Source organism: Crocodylus porosus, unplaced genomic scaffold (genome assembly GCF_001723895.1).
Source record: "Crocodylus porosus isolate Cpor-Errol unplaced genomic scaffold, CroPor_comp1, whole genome shotgun sequence".
Lineage (NCBI taxonomy): Eukaryota > Metazoa > Chordata > Crocodylia > Crocodylidae > Crocodylus > Crocodylus porosus.
In genome coordinates, this window is record NW_017728949.1 from 51,459,996 (window position 1) to 51,483,832 (window position 23,837).

Here is a 23,837-nt window from a genome sequence, read left to right on the forward strand (position 1 = left end):
ATCAGGAGGCGCTACTTCACGGTCAGGGCAGCCAGGGTCTGGAACCGACTTCCAAGAGAAGTGGTGCTGGCTCCTACCCTGCGGGTTTTTAAGAGGAGGTTGGATGAACACCTTGCTGGGGTCGTTTGACCCCAGTATTCTTTCCTGCCATGGCAGGGGTCGGACTAGGTGATCTGCTCAGGTCCCTTCCGACCCTAGAAACTATGAAACTGTCAAAACAAATCAGCCTTGAGAATGAAGACCATAAACTAAGGTGAAGAGAAAACAAGATGGTGGCAAGTAGCATTCCCAAGGATATAGATCCCAACTAATTGACACCTTTCTAGTCCCTGAGAAAACTGGGTCAGTCGAGCTCCAAGCATTCCAGTTAAAGAAATGAAAATAAAACAAATCAGAGAAAGTGTATTAAAATATCTGATCAAGCCATGTATAAATATAGGATACAAGCTGGAAAGAAATTTGCATATTCAAGATCCGCTGCCAGTCTGCATGCCACCCTCCTCCCCCTCTTGGGTCTCCCCAATTGATAAAGGTGAGAATCTGTGTTGTATAGTTCTGAGTAGCCAGACAGTTGTAGGGATGTGTTTGTTTTTGTGTTTTGGGGGGTAAACAATACAAGGTTGGGCTGTCAATCAGTCTCCTCCTGGCTTCAGAGTTTTCTGCTGCCTGACTGTCTGTGAGATGCTGTAAACACTCAGACAGCCAAATTATTCCCAGCTCAGTCAAGAAGAAGGCAGCAAAGTTCCCAGAAACTCCTCTATGCTACCCAAGCAGTGAAACTCCCCATAACTGTCTTGGTTTTCCCAATTAATGCCTGCTAGAACAGCAGTTGTTACCTACATTTACATATTTCTCACCTCCACATCAAAGAGAGTCGACCCATAGCCAGGCCATTCCTTTACAATGGACATGTATTTCACCATGGCCTGGTGTTGAGACAGTCCTTGAAGCTTGCTCCATTTCTGCACTATGCTTGTCCGAGCAGCTGAGAGCTCCTCCTTCACCCACATCTCCATCATCTGCTCTTCTTCCACCTTCTGCTTCTTGACTGAGCCTGTCTTGAAACCCCGTTTCAATGTCCCTTCCAAAAAGCTGGTCCGTCTCCTCTCCAGCATGTGGCTGGTAGTGCCACTGCTCTTAGTTGAATGCAGGATTTTGGATTTTAGCCGGTTCACTGGGTAGATGCCATCCAGGATCCAGGTGATTTTGGAATAGTCTCCATGAAGGTACTGCAGCCGCAGGGCTGCCAGGTGCTGCAGTGTCTCCTCTGGTGCAGGGAAATGGCCATCAATAAGACTTTCATGAGCCTAAACATGAAAGGAAATGTTCATACAAAACATTACCTGAGGCCACATCTGCGTCTGCAGCTCTCAACCCAGGGCACCTGACTAGCGGTTACAATGAGCTCAACAAACGGAATCAAAACAAATTTGGAAAAAGTGACACAGGAATCTCTGTGCCTTGTCTCTTTCCTACTTGTTCTGTTGGGAAATCCTCCCATGTGGAAGTAAAAGAGGAAAGCTCACATTCAGCCACTTGTCCTTTGTTTGGCAAAGGGTAAGATCAGACTGAGAGGTGAAGACATTTCTGGAAAGAATGTTTTGCTGCATTTAGAAATTCAGCAATAAATAGGAGATAAAATGTGCCAGTGGGCTGATGTGTGGGGATCTAGGAGCAGGTCACAAATACCCACAATTTCCAACACTGAACAATTAAATTGTTATTTTGCACATGTAGGAATCCTAACACACACACACACACACACAGTTGAACCACCTTTCCTCTGCCACACCATCATTTTACTTTTACCACCCTATGCTTTCACCCTCTCCAACTTCACTTCTCCACCCACTCTTTACCCAGCTCACCACTCCAAAAAATGTTAGCAGTGACGGTTGGGTTTGTGTTCGCCTGCAGGCTTGGGAGGGCGCAGTGTTCAGTTCTGACAAATAATAGGTTAAATGTGATCAGTTAAAAACAAGGACTGGCTTTTTACTCTGCACCACTGCTATGGGTGATTCTCCAAGATGAAGTGGATTTTGCAGAGATGCTTGTGGGGACAGAGGCAACTCAGGAAATCTGACTATTTGTTTTTGGTTCCTAGTAGATAGAGGGCTGTCAAGTGATCATATTGGCAGCACCAGTTTCAGAGCCCAGCTGCTTTGCTTATTTATGTAGTACACTGCCAACATGCTGGCTGTCAGAACACACAAAATAGTCAGACCAATATTGAGTCTGACTTTCTTTGGCTGTTCATTTAAAAAAAAATTAAAGCTGTTAAATCTGGATAAACCAACTTAACCTTTACAATCCCCAGTACTGTTGTTGGCTCCTGACTCTTAGCCTTTAGACATTTTGAGACACGTTATTTTGTTAGAGAAAGAAGTTTGATACGCAAGAACTTGGTTTTGAAGATCATCATTGTTGACCTCATTCTCTCTTCATTTTGCCATAGCAATAAGTTACAGTGCAGAAAAATGTTCAGTACCTCACTGTTATTCAGAAAGGATTCTTTCTGAGACAGCAATGATTTTAGTGAATTTCTTTTAGCTCCCACAAGCTCACCATTCTTGTGAGTCAATTTTCCAAGGTCCTCTACCCTTTGTTTTACAAAAAGCTACTTTATGGGGCTTCTTTTAGTGATTTTTCAAAATCTTCTCTGAGTATTTTATTAAAAGACAGATTTTAAAAATACTTCAGTAGTTTAAGATTTCTTCCCTTTGGAGCCTTCATTCATTTCACCTTCTTTCTTTCTAGTCTTACTCCTTTTTGCCAGAAGAAATCTTCAGCACCTCTGCAGCAAAACTCCTTTCCTTGACCTGGCCCATGAAGGTAAATTACCCTATTTGCACAGTCAAGAAGAAGGCAGCAAAGTTCCCAGAAACTCCTCTATGCTACCCAAGCAGTGAAACTCCCCATAACTGTCTTGGTTTTCCCAATTAATGCCTGCTAGAACAGCAGTTGTTACCTACATTTACATATTTCTCACCTCCACATCAAAGCGAGTCGACCCATAGCCAGGCCATTCCTTTACAATGGACATGTATTTCACCATGGCCTGGTGTTGAGACAGTCCTTGAAGCTTGCTCCATTTCTGCACTATGCTTGTCCGAGCAGCTGAGAGCTCCTCCTCCTGCTTACCAGCACTGTCCCCAACAATCTCTCCATTCCCCCATGCCTTACATACCTGCTCAAACATGAAAGCAAACTCCACTCCATCCTTGGGGACCTTTTCAATATCCAGGAAGCAATAGAGTTTAAAATACAGCTGCCAGTGTCCTTCTTCTTCCTCTTCCTCAGAGCCAGCAAGTCTGTAAAGTAGGTGAAAGAGAGAAAGACACTGGTAAGCTTATTGCAAATGGGGTTTACTCAATCATACTGTACAATGCAACAGCATTGTTGGCTTTTGAAACAGGGGAACACACACAGCTTCTCAAGTCTGCATGTCACAGAGCCCACCCCTCCCAGTGCCTGCAGCTTTCTTCCCATCCACATGTGAAATAATGAAAAAAAGAATCAGAAACCCATCAGGACAGGGGTTCTGGTAAGAAGCATGAGGTGGGAGGTGGAGCCAGGGGACAGAACATTCCCAAGTCTTTAGATTATTGCCTCAAGACTAGTTTATTCCAACATGAGGTGCTCAATTGCCAGCTCTAGAGACCACAGTCCAGTTTATCTGCAGAACTGGTACAGGACAGACAATGGCAATGCCAGTTTCTTTCATACCATTTTTCTGATTACAGGCCTTGTCCTGTCCTGAAAAGACCACCACAAGGAGGTAAGACGTCCACTTCATTTTGATGCATGCTCAAGTCCTTGCCCTCTCTCCTGAGATGGAAATCAAGGATGATTTATTACCTCTGGCTATAAGGAGGGACATACATTTACAGCAGGGCTGTCAAATATATGTCGGGTGGGCCAGATCCAGCCCATGGAGCTGTATGATCTGGACCGTTGCTCGACCACCCCAACATGCCAGCTGTAGCCCCACATGCCATGTGTATCACAGGCATGTGGCATGCACTGCTGGACTGGTTCTCTGTACTGGTTCCAGGGCTGGTCTGCTTTGGGCTGTGCTGGAACCAGCACAAAGGGCCAGTCCAGTGGGGCACTGTATGTAGCACGTGCCCTGTGCTAGCCTCATGGTACTCACAGTGCCTGTGGGCAATCCAACCCCATGTGCAGCACTGCAAGCACTACACAGAGGGCATTGGGCTGGATGAGTTTGACAGTTTGACACCCCTGACTTGAGGCATACTATGAAGTGCCCTGAATTACTGCACTGCACAGGTGAAGTTTTCACTCACTACTGGCTCCTAGGAGGATGATGCCAGTGAACTCTGGACAGAAAGGGTTGGTATCCCCAGCCCATTAGCCATTCCATGTATAACAGTTTAAAACGAGGTGACTTTCCAGGTGCATCTGCGAATACAACATCTATGTGCAGCTTATGGTGTCTGAATGGTCAAGGATGACTGCAGGTGCACGTGACTGCACAAGCCTGCTCTGCAGTAACCAGAACAAGACTTTCTGTTCAGACAGCTTCTCACGTTATCTCTTCACAAATGTTAACCCTTCCAGTCATGCCAGCACTCACTTGATTTCTCCAGATGACAACAAACCATCAATAGACACTTCAATTTGCAGCTCACACTGCTGTTGTTGGTCTCTGCTTTTTTAAATTATCAGATGCTCTGGAAAAGGACCAGACCTCCTCCTGTGTCTTGGGCACTTCTAACTACAGGGTCCACACTTAATAATTAATTCGTCCAGCCTTTCTGCTTCTCCAGTGATGAGATGTCAGGACCAGTATCAACATTTCACAGACAGAGTGATCAAGACAGTAAAGCAACCAAAATGCTGGCTTGCATCCATAGATGCTTCTCGAGCAAATCCCGGGACTTCATTTTCCCCTTGTACTTGGCCTTGGTGAGGCCGCAGCTGGAGTACTGCGTCCAGTTTTGGGCTCCACAATTCAAAAAGGATGTGGAGAAGCTTGAGAGAGTCCAGAGGAGAGCCACGCGCATGATCAGAGGTCAGGAAAACAGATCTTACGATGACAGGCTGAGAGCCATGGGACTCTTTAGCGTGGAAAAGCGCAGGCTCAGGGGTGATCTGATGGCCACCTATAAGTTTATCAGGGGTGACCACCAGGATCTGGGGGAACATTTGTTCACCAGAGCGCCCCAAGGGATGACGAGGTCGAACGGTCATAAACTCCTGCAAGACCGTTTCAGGCTGGACATAAGGAAGAATTTCTTTACTGTCCGAGCCCCCAAGGTCTGGAACAGTCTGCCATCGGAGGTGGTTCAAGCACCTACATTGAACACCTTCAAGAGTAAATTGGATGCTTATCTTGCTGGGATCCTATGACCCCAGCTGACTTCCTGCCCTTTGGGCAGGGGGCTGGACTCAATGATCTCCCGAGGTCCCTTCCAGCCCTGATGTCTATGAAATCTATGAAAGATGAACCCAGATGTCAGGGGCAGAACCAGGCTCAGTAGTTCCTCAATCCCACCTGAGCCAGTGGACATGAGCTGCTACTATAATGTGGTACTTGTCTGCTGGAAGCACACAGAGGTGCTGTCAGCACTACTGCACTCTTACTTCCCTGTGATGACCCTGGCATTCCTGACCTCCAGGTCTGACTGATCCTTACTGCAGGTCTCCATACCTGGGAACAAAACCTGAAGTTTCAGAATGCATCACTCCTTTCAAAGCACCATCAGAGGCAACAAAGACACTCTGCCTCGTTGCTCTGCATTCCTGCATTGATTCTCCATTGAATTAAAGCTTTAAGCAGATCTTCCCTTGGATCAGCCCAACCTCCTCGCTCTCAGCCATGTTTGTCCTGTGGCCACCAGAAACTCCCATCTGCAGGCCTCCAATTCCCATGCTGGGGAGTCAGTGCTTCCTCAGCAGTTGGCCCACAAAGTTGTTACACAAGACAAAGACACCACCCCCAGGCCTGCAGCCTTCTAGGATGAAACTCATCTCTCTCCAAAGAGCAAGAGGATGAGAAAACAAGCACTGACAGGTGCTAGTGGCATTGCTTACAAATACTTGCAGACACTGTGGTGATAAAATGTGGTAGAAAAAGCTGGATTGGATGGGATAGGATAGGATATGGGACCAGCAGCTCAATTAAGGCAATTGATCTAAAAGGCAGGCTCGCCCCCAGTGGCGATGCGTAGGGGGTACACGTGTACCCCCTGACTGGCCACACTCACCACTTAGGCAATAGGCAGAAGAGGCAGGTGGGAAAGCCAATGCTCCCCCTGCAAGTGCTGGCCGATTGCTGCAGCTGCTCCCAGAAGTGGCTGCAGCCACTCCTGGAAGTGAGGTCAGCCACAGGGGGGACCCCGCCCCACCCTAGTCGGCAGGATTGGCTGTGGGGGACCCCCCGCTCCCCAGTCAGCAGGACTGGTTGGGGGGGCATGTGCCCCCCTAAGTAAGACTGCACCAGTCGCCCATGCTCTCCCTTCAATAGGACAACTAGGTGACATGCTGAGCTACACTAAGGCCTATTAGACAAAGTCCAAGACCAAATTACAACTAAGTGACAAAGCAAGCTTGGACAGACAGAGATAGGCCTGGACTTTCTGGCAACAGTCAGAGATTGCTCTGAGCTTTTGGCTTGTATCCTTCAAGGTTTGATCCCTGTAGTTTTGACTCATTTCTTTCCTGAGAATACCTATAAGGATTCTTCCTTTATTGCTGCAGCCTAAAGGTGTGTGCACAATTTATTACACGCAACTTTCCATGGACTAGGCCTTACAGGAGCCCAGAGGTTGCAGCATCTAGAGGAATTTGCTGTGAACCAGTGATATTGGCCACCAAGCAGTGTAAGGGCTTAGTCTTCAAGCATACCAGGACATTTCAGAGCTGCCCTCACACCCATTTAGCCAACAAGTTGCCTACCGTTCAAACTTGGCCAGGACATCGGCCACAATGACCCGGCTCTCGATGGCCCTGGCCACACGCTGGTTGTGTTCAAAGAGGGCAAACATGTTGCGGCTGTCCTCCATGGCTAGCCCTCGGATCAGCTTTTCAACCACCTGTAGGGAGACAGGTCAGATGCTTGGACACCATGGAACATTGGGTGTGATCAGGAGTCAGTTTTTATAACCAGAAAGGGGGCCCCAAAGCTATTTCCTCCTGTGGGAACTCCAAACTGAGGCAATCATCCTGTGACAGTACAGGAGCTTCATGGCTGCTTCCTTAGCTATGGTCCCAAGGTCTGGCTCTTTTAAGAGTCTCCAGAAACACTCACAGCACATTTCCAGGTGGTAAGGAAGAGCTACTACCCACTTATACTCAAGTGACGACCAAGACAGCTGGTTAAATGATTTTGAGCAAGGTCACACAGTTTGTGGCTAAGCCAGGAATGGACCTTGTGTCTCTTAAGGCTGTGTTCATTGCTCACCCTCCTGCCCCACCAACCCTGGCATGGAACAATGGCATCCTGAGAGGGCCAGGGGAAAGACTTCTCAAGACAAATTGCTCATCCCAGCGGGAAACAGAAAGTTTGCAAATGGCAAGTCAGGGACAGGGTACAAGGGACTAGAGGGATCCAAGACCTGTGGTTTCCTTGAACTTCTCTCTGGTATAGCTTGTTGTGTGATGGGTAAAAGGTATAAAGGGCACGAGTGTGGTTACCACATAGTCCCTCCACCACAGTCCTGTGTCACAGGCTCCTGCCAGATACAGGAACATGTTCCCCATCCTACCCCCACACTTTGAGAGAAGCAGGACTCAAAAGCTCCCTTCAAAGAAAATCATCAACAGAACACCCCAGGTGGACAATGGCAAAAGTCAGGAAATTTGCAGTTAAGATTCAGTACCTGTTTTTCTACCTGTGCCGCTGCACACAACTGGCTATGGAATGCCTACAATTGAGGACTGGTAGCATCTTTGTGCACAAGGATGCTATCATATAACAGAACAAAAACACGGCCCAGAGCAGAGGTGGACAACCTGTGGCACACACATTGTGTGCATGTGTCCTGTGACACCTCAGGGGGGACAGGAAGTAGACTGGGCAGAAAGCAGAATCACAGATTGGTCAGGGGAAGGGGACTGGAGTGGCACTCAGGGAAGACACAGGGCTAATTTGTGACACCTACCAAAATGGACAGCCCTTACTGGGTCTGAGAATTCTATCTGCCAATCTCCCATTGCTAAAACTTGACGGTCCTGCCGTGTGCCAGACTGATGGCCTGAAAGGAAGGTAATAGGCCCTGGTTTTCCTTCATGCTGCCAGTCAGGGGCAATTGCGAGAGAAGGAGCCAAGACATCCATGCAGAATGATAACATTATAGAAACGTTGGACTGGAAAGGTTCTTAGGGATCATCTAGCACAACGCCTTCCTCAAGGCAAGAACATCTCTGTCTAAACCGCCCCAGACATAGACTTGTATAATGTGACAAATGTAAAAACTTCTGGTGGTGGTGATTTCACAACCTCTCCAGGCATCTGTTCCAGTGTTAAACCACCCTCAGAATAAGAAACTTCTTCCTATAATCCAGTCAATCTGAGTCTCCTTTGCTGCAATTTACCACTGCTGAGGTTTTGCAACATGGCCTTAGGGCAATATTCTGTGATCCAGAACAGAGCCTCAGATAATTCTGGGTCTGTGGGGAGCCAAGTACCTTTCCCTTGAGGTTCTGGGGTATAAAGGAAATGGCAGCTTAAAAAAAACTAGCCAGGTAAGAGGGGCTGAGAATGGGAGTGAATGATAGGAAGGACTCATCCCCACAAGGCCTCTAGTCCAGACACACTGTAGCATCCTTGCACCCATTTACCACAGGTATCACATTACCTCTCCAGCACTGGTGTGGGAGTTGATGGTGATTTTACAGGAGCCACCACCATGGCAGTACACTGTTGTTGTCATTTCCTCACGAGTGATGAGTGCCTGTATTTCCTCCTGGGAAGGCACAAACTCTCTGGTCTTGGTTCTCTTCAGAGAGTCACTGACGAACTGGGCATACCTATCAATCTCTGTGCCTGGGAAGAGGTCTCTTACTCTAATTGTAAAAAGGAACAGAAAAGCTGTTACCTGGTGAACTAGGATGGTTGTGTTCAGGTTCAAAGAGATTACTACATAGCACTGGAAGCACTGAATCTCCTGGAAGGAAGTGATGCCAAGCACAGATACAGGAAGAAAGAGCCTCGTTATCATTTGCTAAACTGGGCAACTCACTTTTGAGTCACTAGTCAATAAAAATCATAAAAATTTGTATTTCAGACCACCAGGTCACACATTTTTAGCAGTTTAGCTCCAGCTGCAGGCAGCAGTATCACCAGCTCCAAGCACTCCAAAGTCACAAGATGATTTACACATAGTAATGTATTCACATGCTTTCTGGGTTTTGAGCTTTCCAATTGCTCTTGAGCTACCATTTCAAGCCTTAGCACTCCATAATCAGGAGTGCCAAAAAGTGGGTGTGTGTACACAATCCCTTGCCTCCAGGAACCAGAACATTAAGCAAAATATCCAATAGAATACCTGTGCTAACACTGTGAGATGGGAACAGAGATAACCAACACTGCCTTTCGAGCACAGGAAAGAAAAAGGCTAGGGAAAGTTGCAGAATGATTTCTCATGGGAGTTGCACACTCCATGGGTCCAAACATTGCCTGGTTGTAACAGTCTCACCCCAAAGGTGACCATGACACCTCTGAGCACCCTCTTTGCCCAAAAAAAAATAAAGGTAACAGGGGGTATCTCCCCTTCGACTCTCCTGCCATGCCTTGATGTAATGACGCTTTTAGGAAAAGGGGAGGTTATGGCGGGGCTCCCTGTGTGAGATCTCATACTCATGAGCACAAGTGTCACTGCTCACTGCCTCAAGGGCTAATTACATGGCTTTCTAGCCATGCCCCAAGCCTCACTGGTATTATCAATCACTGGCTCATCATCAGTGTTAAATCATGGGCCTTCAGGTCCAGTGTCAACTTGGTCAAAATATGGGCCCCTAAATCTGGAACAGTCTCCACCACTGTTGGAGCCTCTAGCCCCAGTGCCTTTGACCTTCCCAGCCCCTCCAGGGCTCAGGCCTGCATTCTCTGCCCCTTTAACTGCACCTCCAACTCCTTCCTGCCCCCTCCTACAGGCCATCCTATTACAGGCCCCAACACCTGGAACAAATTAACTGAGGAAAAAAGCAGCAAGCTTCTAAAAATGATTCTTACCTTCTCAGGTGGAACTTGAGATACCGGAGAATCCCTCTACTGGGCAAGAAAGTGCAGCTCATGCAGGACATCAGCTGCCAGTGGTGAAGGTTTCCAGTGCTGTTGGGATGGGGCATGTGGTTTGTTTGTTTGATCAGCTGGCAATACACTTCATCACGGAGTGGCTTCAGATCATGGCAGGTTTGTAGAATGCCCTGGATGATGGGTATGGGATCAGACACCGTCTCAATCTCCTGCAGGGAGTTAAAGATCTTCACAGCTTCATCCTGCAGGCTGCTGTACCCTTTCTCCTGCTGCACTGTAATGGGATCACAAAACACAAAGCAGCAGATATCAGCCTCTCTCTGAGGTCTTACTGGTTTAGAAGAAAATCTAGGGACAGAAGGATAGCAGCATTACACCCTCAGCATCACAGGTTGAAAACTGAGTTTAGCATTCAACTGAAATCCTAGGAAAGATCCCCTTGCATGTAAAATGCCCAACTGCCCAAATTGGTCAACTCCTAAAATTTGTCAGATTCTATGAATGGACAAAGTTGGCTGCCACCTAGGAAAGCTTATGCCAGTTAGTCTCTAAGGTGCTACCCTGCTCTAACTTCTGCACTAGAGGGAGCAATCTTTCACTCCCTCCCTTCCTGGTACAACAGGGGCTGGAAAAAGGCTCTCCCTCACCAAATGGACCTGGAACTTATCATGACTAGAAAAGCACTTGTACCCAAAGAGCAGCAGACTCTAGGGACTGTGCACAGGAGAAGGGGAAGCAGCAAAGGGCCTTGTTCCCCTTCCTCCAAGCAAAGGCTTAGAACAAGGAAAGTGCACATAGAGAGAGAAGGTGCTTCCCAGAGACACTTTTCTACCCCAAGAAGGACAGAGAGGTCAAGCTGTGGAGGAATAAACCTCTCTGCCTGCCCACTTCACTGATGTAGGGCTACAGCCCCAAACCCTCCACTCTGGTTACAAACTCTGGCTGCAGGAGGCACCTGGTCTCCATGGTAACAGGGTTGCAAATTCCTGAGGGGGGAAGGGACTTGCTCATCGTGTCCTGTCTAACCCTAAACTCTCACCTAAGGGTGCTGATGTTTTTTAAACTGACCGTCCAGTGTCAGCCATGGTCAGAGAAAATGGGTTATGGTTAGTCCAAGGGATGAGGTCAGAAACGTTATTTAAGGGACCAAGGGAGAGTCACATTGGGGAACACGGAGTAAGCACATGGCCTCTGGAGCTCTTCTAGGCTCCAGATGAACATGTGAGTAACTTGCCTGAAACTTACACAGCTTACTGTAATGTAGAAGTGTGACAAAAGGCTACCTACCTAGCCATACACTTTGTTCTGGGTTATTCTTTGATACTTCTCTATCCTGTACCCTTCCCCAAGCCTACCCTCTTTAACCAATAAAGCTCTTCACTATAACAAGCATGGGAGAGGGGTTGGGGCATGCCTTTAAGCTCCCTATGCTTGGCTGATGAAGGGAGGCTACTCTCTGTGCTTCAGGCTAAAGGAAACACCCCAGATTCTCATAGTGGGTCAAGTACCCTCAAGGTCTACAAGGCCTGTGTACCCCAGGGGGCACAAGGCCTGGATACAGACCAGACCCCTAGATGGTGGCAGCAGTTATCCCACGCTTGCGGGTGAGCTCCAGGAAGGGGTTCAGCCAGACATGGGGCACCCCAGGGAGGCACTCGGAGTTTGGTAGGTGGATGGGCACAGTGATGTGGGTGCACAGAAGCGCCCCCTACTGAGTCATAGACGCTGGGGTTGGAAGGGACCTCAACAGATCATTGAGTCCGACCCCCTGCCTACGCAGGAAAGAGCACTGGGGTCAGATGACCCCAGCCAGATGCCTATCCAGCCTTCTCTTAAAATCCCCCAAGGTAGGGGAGAGCACCACCTCCCTTGGAAACCTGTTCCAAATTTTGGCCATCTTTACCATGAAAAAGTTTCTCCTGATATCTAGCCTAAATCTGCTCTCTGTCAGGCTGTGACCATTGCTCCTTGTTACCCTAAGAGGCGCTCTGGTGAACAGAACATCTCCGATCCCTTGCTGCATCCCCCTAATTAATTTGTAGGTGGCCATGAGATTACCTCTCAGCCTTCTCCTGCGGAGGCTGAAGAGATCCAGGTTCCTCAATCTCTCCTTACAGGGCTTGTTCCATAAGCCCCTGACCATATGAGTGGGCTCCTCTGGACCCTCTCGAGTCTATCCACATCCTTCTTGAAGTACAGAGCCCAGAACTGGATGCAGTACTCCAACTGAGGTCTGACCAATGCCGCATAGAGGGGAAGCATCACCTCTTCAGTTCTGTTTGTCATGCATCTGCTGATGCATGATAAAGTGTGATTAGCTTTGCTGATGATTTTGTCACACTGACAACTCGTGTTCATCTTGGAGTCCACTGTGACTCCGAGATCCCTTTCCACTTCTGTGCTGCTGAGAGGGTCACTTCCCAGCCAGTCAGTGTGCTGGATATTTTTGTGCCCTACGTGCAGTACTCTGCACTTGTCTTTGGAGTACTGCATTCTATTGTGTTCTGCCCACTTTTCTAACCTGTCCAGGTCTGCCTGCAATCATTCCCTACCCTCCGGAGTGTGCTCTTCACCCCACAATTTAGTATCATCCACAAACTTGGACAGAGTACATGAAAAACCCACATCCTAGTCACCGATGAAGACATCGAAGAGTTCAGGTCCAAGGACCGAGCCCTGTGGGACCCGCACTACCTACACCCTTCCAGGTCGATACTGACCCATCTACTAGCACTCTCTGGGTGTGACCGCTAAGCCAATTTGCCACCCGCTGGACCGTGAAAACATCTATGTCACAGCCTCTTAATTTATTTATGAGAATGGGATGAGATACTGTATCAAAGGCCTTGATAAAATCCAAGAAAACAGCATCCACCTCTACTCTTGCGTCTAAGCATTTTGTGACCCTGTCATAAAACAAAACCAGATTGGTCAAGCATGATCTACCTGCTATGAATCCATGCCGGTTTCCCTGCTGCATTGTTTTTCCCGCTGGAATCCCTCAAATATTATCCTTCATAATCTTTTCAAAGACCTTTCCAAGGAGGCAGGTAAGACTGACTGACCTATAATTACTCAGATCTTCCTTACTTCCCTTCTTGAAAACAGGGACCACATTGGACCTGACCCAAGTGCCATGAGTGCTCTAAAAGCCGTGCCAGTGGTTCTGCTATGACACCAGTCAATTCCAAGTGAGGTCTATGGAGCACTCGTGGTACATGGGCCAGGTCCCGGAGGACTGGAAAAGGGCCAGCGTAGTCCCTATTTTCAAGAAGGGGAGGAAGGAGGATCCAGGCACTATAGGCCAGTCAGTCTCACCTCCATCCTTGGCAAAGTCTTATTGCTAAAGATTATCAAGGCTCATATATGTGAGAGCCTAGCAGGAGAAAATATGCTGAGGGGAAACCAGCATGGGTTCATAGCAGGTAGATCATGACTGACTAATCTAGTCTCTTTTTATGACCAGGTTACAAAACACCTGGACACAGGAGTAGGGGTTGATATCATTTACTTAGACTTCAGGAAGGCCTTCGATACAGTATCCCACCCCATACTGGTGAACAAGTTAAGAGGCTGTGACTTGGATGATTACACAGTCCAGTGGGTGGCAAATTGGCTAGAGGGTCATACCCAGAGAGTGGTAGTGGATGGGTCGGTATCCACCTCGAAGGGTGTGGGCAGTGAGGTCCCACAGGGCTTGGTCCTTGGACCAATACTCTTCAATGTCTTCATTGGTGACTTGGATGAGGGAGTGAAGCATACTCTGTCCAAGTTTGTGGATGATACAAAACTGTGGGGAGAAGTAGACACACCGGAGGGCAGGGAGCAACTACAGGCAGACCTGCACAGGTTGGACAAATGGGCAGAAAACAGCAGGATGCAATTCAACAAGCAGAAATGCAAAGTGTTGCACCTAGGGAGGAAAAATGTCCAGCACACCAACTGCCTAGGAAATGACCTGCTGGGTAGCACAGAAGCGGAAAGGGATCTTGAAGTCCTAGTGGATTCCAAGATGAACATGAGTCGGCCGTGTGATGAAATCATCAGCGAAGCTAACTGTCAGCAGATGCATGACAAACAGAACCAAGGAGGTGATAGTTCCCTTCTATCGGGCACTGGTCAGACCGCAGTTGTAGTACTGCATCCAGTTTTGGGTGCCACACTTCAAGAGGGATGTGGATAACCTGGAGAGGGTCCAGAGAAGGGCCACTCATATGGTTAAGGGCTTACAGGCCAAGCCCTACGAGGAGAGACGAGGGCACCTGTACCTCTTCAGCCTCCACAAGTGAAGGTTGACCTTGTGGCTGCCTATAAATTCATCATGGGGGCACAGAAGGGAATTGGTGAGGCTCTACTCACTAAGGCGCCCCTGGGGGTCACAAGAAATAATGGCCATAAGCTAGCAGAGAGCAGATTTAGACTGGACATTAGGAGGAACTTCTTCATGGTTAGAGTGGCCAAGGTCTGGAATGGGCTCCCAAGGGAAGTGGTGCTCTCCCCTACCCTGAGGGTCTTCAAGAGGAGGTTGAATGAGCATCTAGCTGGGGTCATCTGAACCCAGCACTCTTTCCTGCCTGTGCAGGGGGTTGGACTCAATGATCTATTGAGGTCCCTTCTGACCCTAACATCTATGAATCTATGAAACTGGTCTGCCACAAGGCTTCTTCACACCCTGGGCTAACTGCCCGCAAACCTGCTCTACAGATGTGCTGTTCAGACACTGCTCCCCTGGTCCTGGGGCTCCAAGCTGACCTGCAAAGTTAAAGAACCCTGAGGGACTTTGCAAAATGGAGGAATGCTCACAGTTAATGCTGATATCTCCATAAGGCAGCGGCAGCAGTGGGGAATGCAATGGGTGCTGGGTGTACCGCAGGATGGGGTTCCGCCGATACGTCTGCTCCACCACTTCAAAGTTCATGCTGTTTTCCTGGAGGACAGAAGAAGTCACCTCATACCAGCCCCACTTCTTGCCAGAGCATGAACATAGCCAGGGTTAGATATGAGTTCTTCACACTTGCGTCCACGCCAGGCTCATGGTTTTGGTTACCAGGCAGTGCTTTTGGAGAATGGGGACAGCTCCCTCCAGGCCCTGCCCAGAGACACACAAGGGGCCAAGGCTAGAGCTGGGCCCAGGAGTGTGCATGTGCTCAAGCATGCATGTCCACAAAATGTGTAACTGGATTTATGGTGACCAGGGAGTGAAGGCACCCTGACACGCACAAGCTGGGTTTTATCGTATGTGCACCAGGGCTTGAGGTGACCCCAAAGTGGGGAGCCTGCTGCTTGTCATACACACCCCTGGGCTGTGGATCCAAAGCTCAGGGCCAGGGGAATAACACATGACAGGGGTGGGAATCCCAAGGTCTGTGCCTGGGGGATTCCCACCTGCCAGGGGATGGGAAGTTCCTGACACCTGGGGAAGGGGATTTGCTCACACCTGATACAGAATCCCCTGTGCACCTGATGGGAACATCCCAGTGGAAATAGCTTAGACTCCTGCAGATCAGTCCACACCCTGAACCATGACATGTGAAGGCTTTAGCCACAGGCATGCACATGTTGCTCTCAGACCTCTCAGGAGTCTACTCCTCCCTCATCACATCCAAGACAGCAGCAGCAGGTTAGACAGATGCCAAACTGTTTCAAGACTTTTACCGCTACTTACCCTGATGTCACGAATAAGTTGCTGTGTGGGTGTTTCTATGGGAACCTTGCTGTCAATGACACCTTGGATAGCAGAGGCCCAGCGCATGGCTTCGTTCAGCAGCTTGGTGTATAACCTGTATGAGTGCTTCCTGCCATGGACAATAATGTTCCAGAAGCCTGTGTCACAGAAAGAATCAGGAAGGTGAAACTTGACTGCTCTTCTCAACTCCATGTAGGAAGCAGCTGGAGCAACACACTTCTGACAAAGGGCAACAGCTGTCCTATCACGAGTGACATGAGAAGCCTGACTGGAAGGGGCTGTATGTGTGGACACCGGAATCCACTGCTCATGTGGAACATTCAGTCCAGGCCCTGGACCCAGAGCAGCCTTCTAGGATCTAAGTGCTACCAGGTGCAACAGGGCAGCCTCCCACTCTTGCCTGCCCTGCAGCTGCCAGCCTATTTAGGGGTGGCAGCTTCACTGAACCCAGTGTAGTCCTGAGACCCCAGAGAAACTCACACTCTCATGTAGGAGGAAACACCCAGCTGAATGAATGACCCAGGTCCTAGTACTGATTGAAAAAAATAAGTCCTAATAGATCTCAGAGGCCACTGCCATGCACTTGGCATACAGCTATCCCCAAGTTCAATTTGTACCTGCAGAGAACGTGGAATATGGCTGAATGACCACCAAGGAGAAGGGGAGATTTGCTCTCCTGTCACTTCCCACTCTGTCTCAGCATCCTGCTGCAACCCCAACTGCTCTATAAATTTAGCCGGGGAAAGCCCCCCACCCTCCATCCCCAGTGCAGCCCCTTGCTCTGCCCTAGGAAGAAGCTTGGCCTTCTCTGCTCTGTAGCCACAGCCCCCCTTTACCACCTGCTTTGCCAGCAGGTGCTAGTGAAGCATGCTGGCTCACCTCCTCCAAGGAACTCTGTCATACTTCACCACCTGGCTCTGACAAGGCATAAAGTGAGAGGAGGTCATTGTGAGGATGACACCAGGAGAGCCCCCAGGCTGTGCTGAAACTTACACTGTAAGGAGGACTCAGATGCAACCATTTCACATGTAATCCCTGTTTTTAGACACATTTGCTTTCTGTGGACACTAGTAATTTCTGTATTATTTTCTGGACAGATTGGCACATCTTTGCAGAGAAAGCATTTTAACGTGTTCTCCTTTAAGACATCTTCCTTATCGTCTGTAATGGTTTGGGGCTCTCCTGGCCAAACAGCCAGAGTCTATAGGAAAATCTATGCTTTTCATGACTGTTCCCATCACAGCTCAGGCAGAGTCCGCTGGTTTCCAATTGTGCACTGGTCTGCAATTCAAAAGAACTGCATGTATGGGCTGAGATAGGTTCAGTGCTGGAGGGGCCAGGGAGCTGTGTTGGAGAGTAAGCACTTTTGGAACATCTGCCTTCTGAGGTGCATAGACTGCAAATGTCTTAACTGCCGCTCTCCTTAGTTCTCAGCAACCATATTGGTAGAATTTGCAGCCAGTCATCCTCACTTCCAGTGTAATTCAGCATTTTGTTTGAGGACACCCAAGCGAGGTCTAGGGACATTATGTACCTTTTGCTTATAAGAGACAGATGGGAAAGGCAACACAACAGAGGGAAGTGAGGTATGAAGTGTTGCCTTATTTCTGTGGGACAAATATGGCTCTGACTTTGGACAGCTTCAGAGTAGCCAGCCTGACAGAAGAAAAGTGGCGGTACAATAAAGGTCTATGAAACAGCCCAGCCCAATGCTCTGGGGCTGAATACACTGTCCAAGCAAAGATCTCGACACTGAGTTCTTTAAGTCCTACATAGCATTGGCCTGCTCTAGTCAGTCTAGGCTCTTGTACCAACCCCACTCACTGGGTCATCAGAGCGCACCTGAGAACCCTCCCATTCCTGGACACAGGGCCACAGGCAAATGATCTGCCTTTGAAACATGTACTACTCCTGTGGTTCTTTCCTTCTTACCAGTTTCTTTGAAGACTCTCTCATCAGGCTGGACCACTGAGCAGAGGCTATTGAGTACAAGGGTACCCAGTTTGGTGGCTGTGCGCTCTGAGGATTTGTAGTAATCTAGGGCAGTGTTTGTCAGCACAAACCAGCGCTTCTTCATCTTCAGGGAGGACATCTTGTTGCTGCTCTGGACTTCCTTATGCAGCCAGCCTAATGGGAGAAAGGAGCAGTGAGTTCCATTACAGGAGGCCATCAGTGGTGGGGGCTCTACCACACTCCTGGCATCAAAACCCTCCTGGCTTCCCATCCTCAGTTAGGTGTAGCCTGACCTCTACTTCCTCCCAGTGGCCACAGAGCCCTTCCAGCCTCCTTTCTGCTGGCCCCAATAGTGCCACCCTTCTTCCCATTAATCTGTCTCTCTCTCATCAAGGACAACACAGCCACAGAGGGTAACTGGTAATAAAATCAGCATGTCCCTTCCTGTCCTTCCTGTCATAACTAGATGCATCTATGCCAGTGGGTCTCAACCCAATGCCCCCCCCCTCAAAATGCCAGCAATTCACTTTCATTCATTTCTTGAAAATGTACAAATAACAGAGCAATTCTTCTGTTGCAAAGAACTCAGAAAGACCAGAGCAGGTCAGAATGATTTTGATACTATGGATTCCTATTTGAAATCTCTGAGTTTATGTGGTGAATCATGTGTAGGTGTTAGCTTTAACTGTGCTAATATTATGCAACACCCTTAAAAGAATCTCACAGCAACCCTAAAAGGATCCCGCAGAGGCCTGGATGCCATGACACCTTTAAAAAGATCTCATGGCACTCCAGGGTGCCACAGCACCCTAGTTGACAATCACTGATCTTACCCTATTGCTCAGGAGACTGATACCTCATACCTCCCATTACCAACTGGCTCTCATCTTGTCTGATGCAGGAGAGTTGTTTGGAAGTTGCAAGCACCTGCATCCTGGTTTAGAAACAGCGATTCCTGCGTCTGTGTAGGGAGCTGGACTTGGTGACCGTTGAGCTGCCTTCCAACCCTGTGATTCTATGATTCTAACTGAGTAACGAACAGACCACTAGGAAGCTGCAATGAGCCTGGAGTATTATACAAAACTCATTGACAAGGCGCAGCTACATACCTCTTCCCAGAAAACAATTACCGTATTTACCAAATCCAAAATGTCATTACATTTAAGTTAATCCTCACCCCTGAATAGTTAGATTCTATACATAGATTTCATAGACTTCATAGAAATTAGGGCTGGAAGGGACCTCAGAAGATCATCGAGTCCAGCCCCCTGCCCAAAGGGCAGGAAGTCAGCTGGGGTCATAGGATCCCAGCAAGATAAGCATCCAATTTACTCTTGAGGGGGTTCAACGTAGGTGCTTGAACCAACTCCAATGGCAGGCTGTTCCAGACCTTGGGGGCTCGGACAGTAAAGAAATTCTTCCTTATGTCCAGCCTGAAATGGTCTTGCAGTAGTTTATGACCGTTCGAACTTGTCATCCCTTGGGGCGCTCTGGTGAACAAACGTTCCCCCAGGTACTGGTGGTCACCCCTGATAAACTTATAGGTGGCCATCAGATCACCCCTGAGCCTGCGCTTTTCCAGGCTAAAGAGCCCCACAGCTCTCAGCCTGTCATCATAAGGTCTGTTTTCCTGACCTCTGATCATGCGCGTGGCTCTCCTCTGGACTCTCTCAAGCTTCTCCACATCCTTTTTGAATTGTGGAGCCCAAAACTGGACACAGTACTCCAGCCGTGGCCTCACCAAGGCTGAGTGCAATGGGAGAATGACATCCCGGGATTTGCTTGAGAAGCATCTATGGATGCAATCCAGTGTTTTGGTTGCTTTACTAGCCGCAGCATCGCACTGCAGGCTTGTGTTTATCTTGTGGTCAATGATGACCCCCAAGTCTCTTTCTTCCGTAGTGCTAGCCAGCATAGGACTGCCGCACCTATAAGGATGCTGAAGGTTTTTCCTCTCAAGGTGGAGAACCTTGCATTTTTCAGTGTTAAACACCATCAGGTTCTCGTCTGCCTCATTGGCGAACTTGGCCAGTCCGTTTCTGACTCCAATGTCCACATCAATAATGAAGATGTTGAACAATATGGGTCCAAGGACAGAGCCTTGTGAGACCCCCACTGGTCACAGGGCACCATGACGAGTGACTGCCATCAATTACCACCCTCTGGGTCCAACCATATAGAAAATTATAAATTTGTTATAAGTTTCTATGTACAGAATCTTATTAGTAGAAGTTTGTCTTAAATTTGTTCCACCTGCTGTGATGGGAAAAGCAGCGGCAAGAGGCTAGACCCCTGCCCCTTGTCTCTCCCTCCACTCCCTGCTCCCCCTGCAGCCTGCCTCCTCTAGCCTCACCATGCCTCCCTTGCCACTTCCTGCCCATCTTTCAGCTCTGCTCTTCCAGCATTGTCCCTGCCCAGCGCATGTAGAGAGAAGCATCAGCAGGTCCTGGCTAGGCTGGATCAGGGCTCAAGGGAACAGAGCCGAAGCAGAAGATAATGAGGGAAGGAGCAGGAGGTGGGGGACAGGCACAGGCATGGGGTGGAGGCAGGCTACAGGTTCCCCATCCCACCCCATGATCCATACTCAAATCCAAGATGAGGCTTTTTCCCCCATGCTGATTGAGGGACAAATGCCTCATCCTGGATTCAAGTAGCTACAGTAATCAGCATTACAGGAAGAATCTTCCTTTTTTCTCCTGAGCCATGAGACCAGGAATACCTCAGCCTTTGTTCTGAGTATCCCAGAAGCAGTGTCTATAGGCAGAGGTAACCCTGTTATGATGCAAAGAACTGCCCAAGATCTGTGTGACCAGTTCTTTCAGATGTGTAGGCTAATGGGACCAATTAGTCCCATCCCTAAAAGAGTGGAGAACAACACCTTGTCTCCTCTCAGCAAGTGCTATCCTGTTAGAACTGCTGCCCCAAGCTAGATTAGAGTCCTGGCTTGTGTGTCCCGCTCAGTAATTCTCCATGAATAACAACACCATCATGTGCGTCTACCAGTCACTCAGGTTTTAGCCCATTCAGTGCCAACGCAGTTTCATACAATGCTAAGTATTTAATCAGAATGTTGTGCAGTTCCAAGTCAAACACCCTTCCCAAGTCCAAGTCTATTATGTCAATAGTCACCTATTATCAGACACACTTTGCAGCCTTGTCAAACAGCAGTCTGATTAGCTCTGGTTTCCAAGAGACTACACTGGCTAGTACTAACTTACCTGTCTGTCCTTCGATTCTTTCATGATAGTGCCTTCTACCACTTGTTCTATTACTTTACCCAGGACTGACAGTAAACTAATTCACCTGTAATAACCTAGCCCACCCAATTTACAGGTAAATATTGGTACACACTGGCTTTCTTCTCTTGTTTTCAAAATTTTATTAAAGTCTATATCAAGGATCCAGAGTGTTCCTCAGGCAACACTTTTACAACTTCTGGATACAAGTAATTGGGAAGATCTTGGAAAAAATTATCAAAGAGACCATTCTTGAAAAACTGGCCAATGGCAACATCCTGAGGGATAACCAGCATGGGTTTTATTGCAGGTAGGTCTTGCCTGACCAATCTCATCTCCTTCAATGACCAAGTGACCTATCACCTGGACAAGGGAGAAGAGATTGATGTCATATATCTTGATTTTAAAAAAGCCTTTGATCTGGTATTCCATGATCATCTCACAGAAAAACTGGCCAACTGCAGTCTCAGCTATATCACAGTCCGATGGCTGGGGAATTGGCTCTGAGGTCAGACCCAAAGAGCAGTAATAGATGGAAATAAATCTTCGTGGTGCGCCATGACCAGTGGGGTTCCCCCAAGGCTCCGCCCTTACGCCTATACTCTTCAACATCTTCATTAATGACGTGGACATTGGTGTCAGAAGTGAACTGGCCAAGTTTGCCAATGACACGAAACTTTGGGGTAAAGCATCCACACACCAGGACAGGATGGTGATCCAGGCCAACCTTGACAGGCTCACAAAATGGGTGGATGAAAACCTGACGGCATTCAACACCAAAAAAATGTGACGTACTCCATCTTGGGAAGAAAAATCTATAGCATGCTTATAGGCTCGCCCGTGCTACACTTGCTAGCACCACAGCCGAAAGGGACCTGGGGGTCATGATTGACCACAAGATGAATATAAGCCACCAATGTGATGTTGCAGCTGGTAAAGCAAGCAAAACTCTGGCTTGCAGCCACAGATGCAAGAGTGCTCAAAAGCCCCCCGTGGCTCACCAAAAGTGTCCAGGAACATCTCAAAGCTAAGGAGGAGGCATACACCCAATGGAAGGGAGGGGCCATCATCAGGCAGTACTATACCTCCATTGCTTGGGATTGTAGGGGGACTGTTAGGAAGGTGGAGGTGGAGATGGGACTGGGACCAGCGACCCGGATCAAGGATAACAAGAAATCCTTTTTTAAATACATAGCGGGTAAAAAGAAGGTACCGGGTAACGTGGGACCTCTGCAGAACACGCCTGGAAATCTGGTGGTCTCACCACACAACAAAGCTAACCTGTATAACAATTTTTTTGTCTCCATTTTTCTGAGCAGGGACCAGGTCATCCCCCCAACTGGGATCCCTAATGGTCCCGGGGGAGGTGCAGCCAGGCCTGGGGTCAGTGAGGACCTAGTCAGGGAACTTCTGGAGGGACTGGATGTGTTCAAATTAGCAGGTCCTGATGATCTCCACCCCCGAGTGCTGAGGGAATTAGCAGAGGTCATTGCGGGACCCCGGCACAGTTTTATGAGCACTCGTGGTGCTCTGGCGAGGTGCTGGAGGACTGGAAAAGGGCCAGTGTGGTTCCCATTTTCAACAAAGGGAGGAAGGAGGACCCAGGCCTGTTATTCTTACCTCGGTCCTGGGGAAGCTCTTTGAGAAAATTATCCAGGTGCACATCTGTGAGAGGCAAGCAGGGGAGTGTATGTGTAGGGGCAACCAACACAGGTTTTTTAGATGCAGGTCCTGTCAAACCAATCTGGTGGCCTTCTATGACCAGGTCACAAAATGCTTGGACACGGGTGTCACGGTGGATGTAGTCTTTCTGGACTTTAGGAAGGCCTTTGACACTGTCTCCTACCCCATTCTCATTAAAAAATTAGGAGATTGTGGTGTCAATGCCTACATAGTCAGATGGGCCAAGTAGCTGGAGGGCCATACCCAGAGAGTGGTGGTGGACAGGTCATTTTCGACCTTGAGGGATGAGGGCAGTGGGGTCCCCCAGGCCTCAGTCCTCAGGCCCGCACTGTTCAACATCTTCATCAGCGACTTGGACGAGGGGGTGAAAAGCACCTTGTTTTTATTTGCAGATGACTCTAAGATGTGGGGAGAAGTAAGCACGCTAAAAGACAGGGACAGGCTGCAATTCATAGAATCATAGAAGTCGGGTTGAAAGGGATCTTGTAGATCTTCAAGTCTGACCCCCTGTCTGGGCAGGAGAAAAACTGGGCTCAAATGATCCCAGCCACGTAGGCATCAAGCCTCCTCTTAAAGCCCCCCAGCGTAGGAGCCAGCACCACTTCCTTTGGAATTTGGTTCTAGATCCTAGCTGCCCTGACCGTGAAGTCGTTCTTACAGATGTCTAATCTAAACCTCCTCTCCAACAACTTGTGGCCATTATTACTTGTTATGCCGGGGGTGCTACGGGAAACAAGGTCTCTCCCAAACCCTTCTGGTCCCCGCTAGTGAGTTTACAGACTGTCACCAGGTCCCCCCCTCAGCCTTCTCTGGTGAAGGCTGAACAGGTTCAGGTCCAGCAGTCTCTCATTGTAGGGTCTGCCCTGTTGTCCCCAGATCATGCGGGTGGCCCTCCTCTGGACCCTTCTCAATGCTGTCCACATCCCTCCTAAAATGGGGTGCACAGAGCTGGACGCAGTACTCCAGCTGTGGCCTGACCAGTGTTGCATAGAGGGGGAGGATCACCTCCTTGGCCCTACTTGAGATGCACCTGTGGATGCATGACAAGGTGCGGTTA

At 48.6% G+C, this 23,837-nt stretch overlaps 1 protein-coding gene and 1 long non-coding RNA gene across 2 annotated transcripts in view; one reads left to right on the top strand and one right to left on the bottom strand.

Moving 5' to 3' along the window:
• The window catches only part of LOC109322963 (unconventional myosin-X-like), a 142,735-nt gene that overhangs the window by 7,374 nt on the left and 111,524 nt on the right, over window positions 1–23,837 (bottom strand). Inside the window, exons 31-38 of the mRNA XM_019554274.1 lie at window positions 17,841–18,035; window positions 15,888–16,045; window positions 15,026–15,149; window positions 10,199–10,496; window positions 8,823–9,030; window positions 6,922–7,058; window positions 3,188–3,311; window positions 858–1,307 (exon numbers count right to left, since the gene is read on the bottom strand). Coding sequence (XP_019409819.1) covers window positions 858–1,307; window positions 3,188–3,311; window positions 6,922–7,058; window positions 8,823–9,030; window positions 10,199–10,496; window positions 15,026–15,149; window positions 15,888–16,045; window positions 17,841–18,035 — 1,694 coding nt within the window. The remainder of the gene's footprint in view (window positions 1–857; window positions 1,308–3,187; window positions 3,312–6,921; window positions 7,059–8,822; window positions 9,031–10,198; window positions 10,497–15,025; window positions 15,150–15,887; window positions 16,046–17,840; window positions 18,036–23,837) is intronic.
• Window positions 11,687–22,484, top strand: LOC109322964. The gene is made up of 3 exons (XR_002104518.1): window positions 11,687–11,799; window positions 19,145–19,147; window positions 22,474–22,484. It is a non-coding gene; the product is annotated as an uncharacterized LOC109322964 (long non-coding RNA).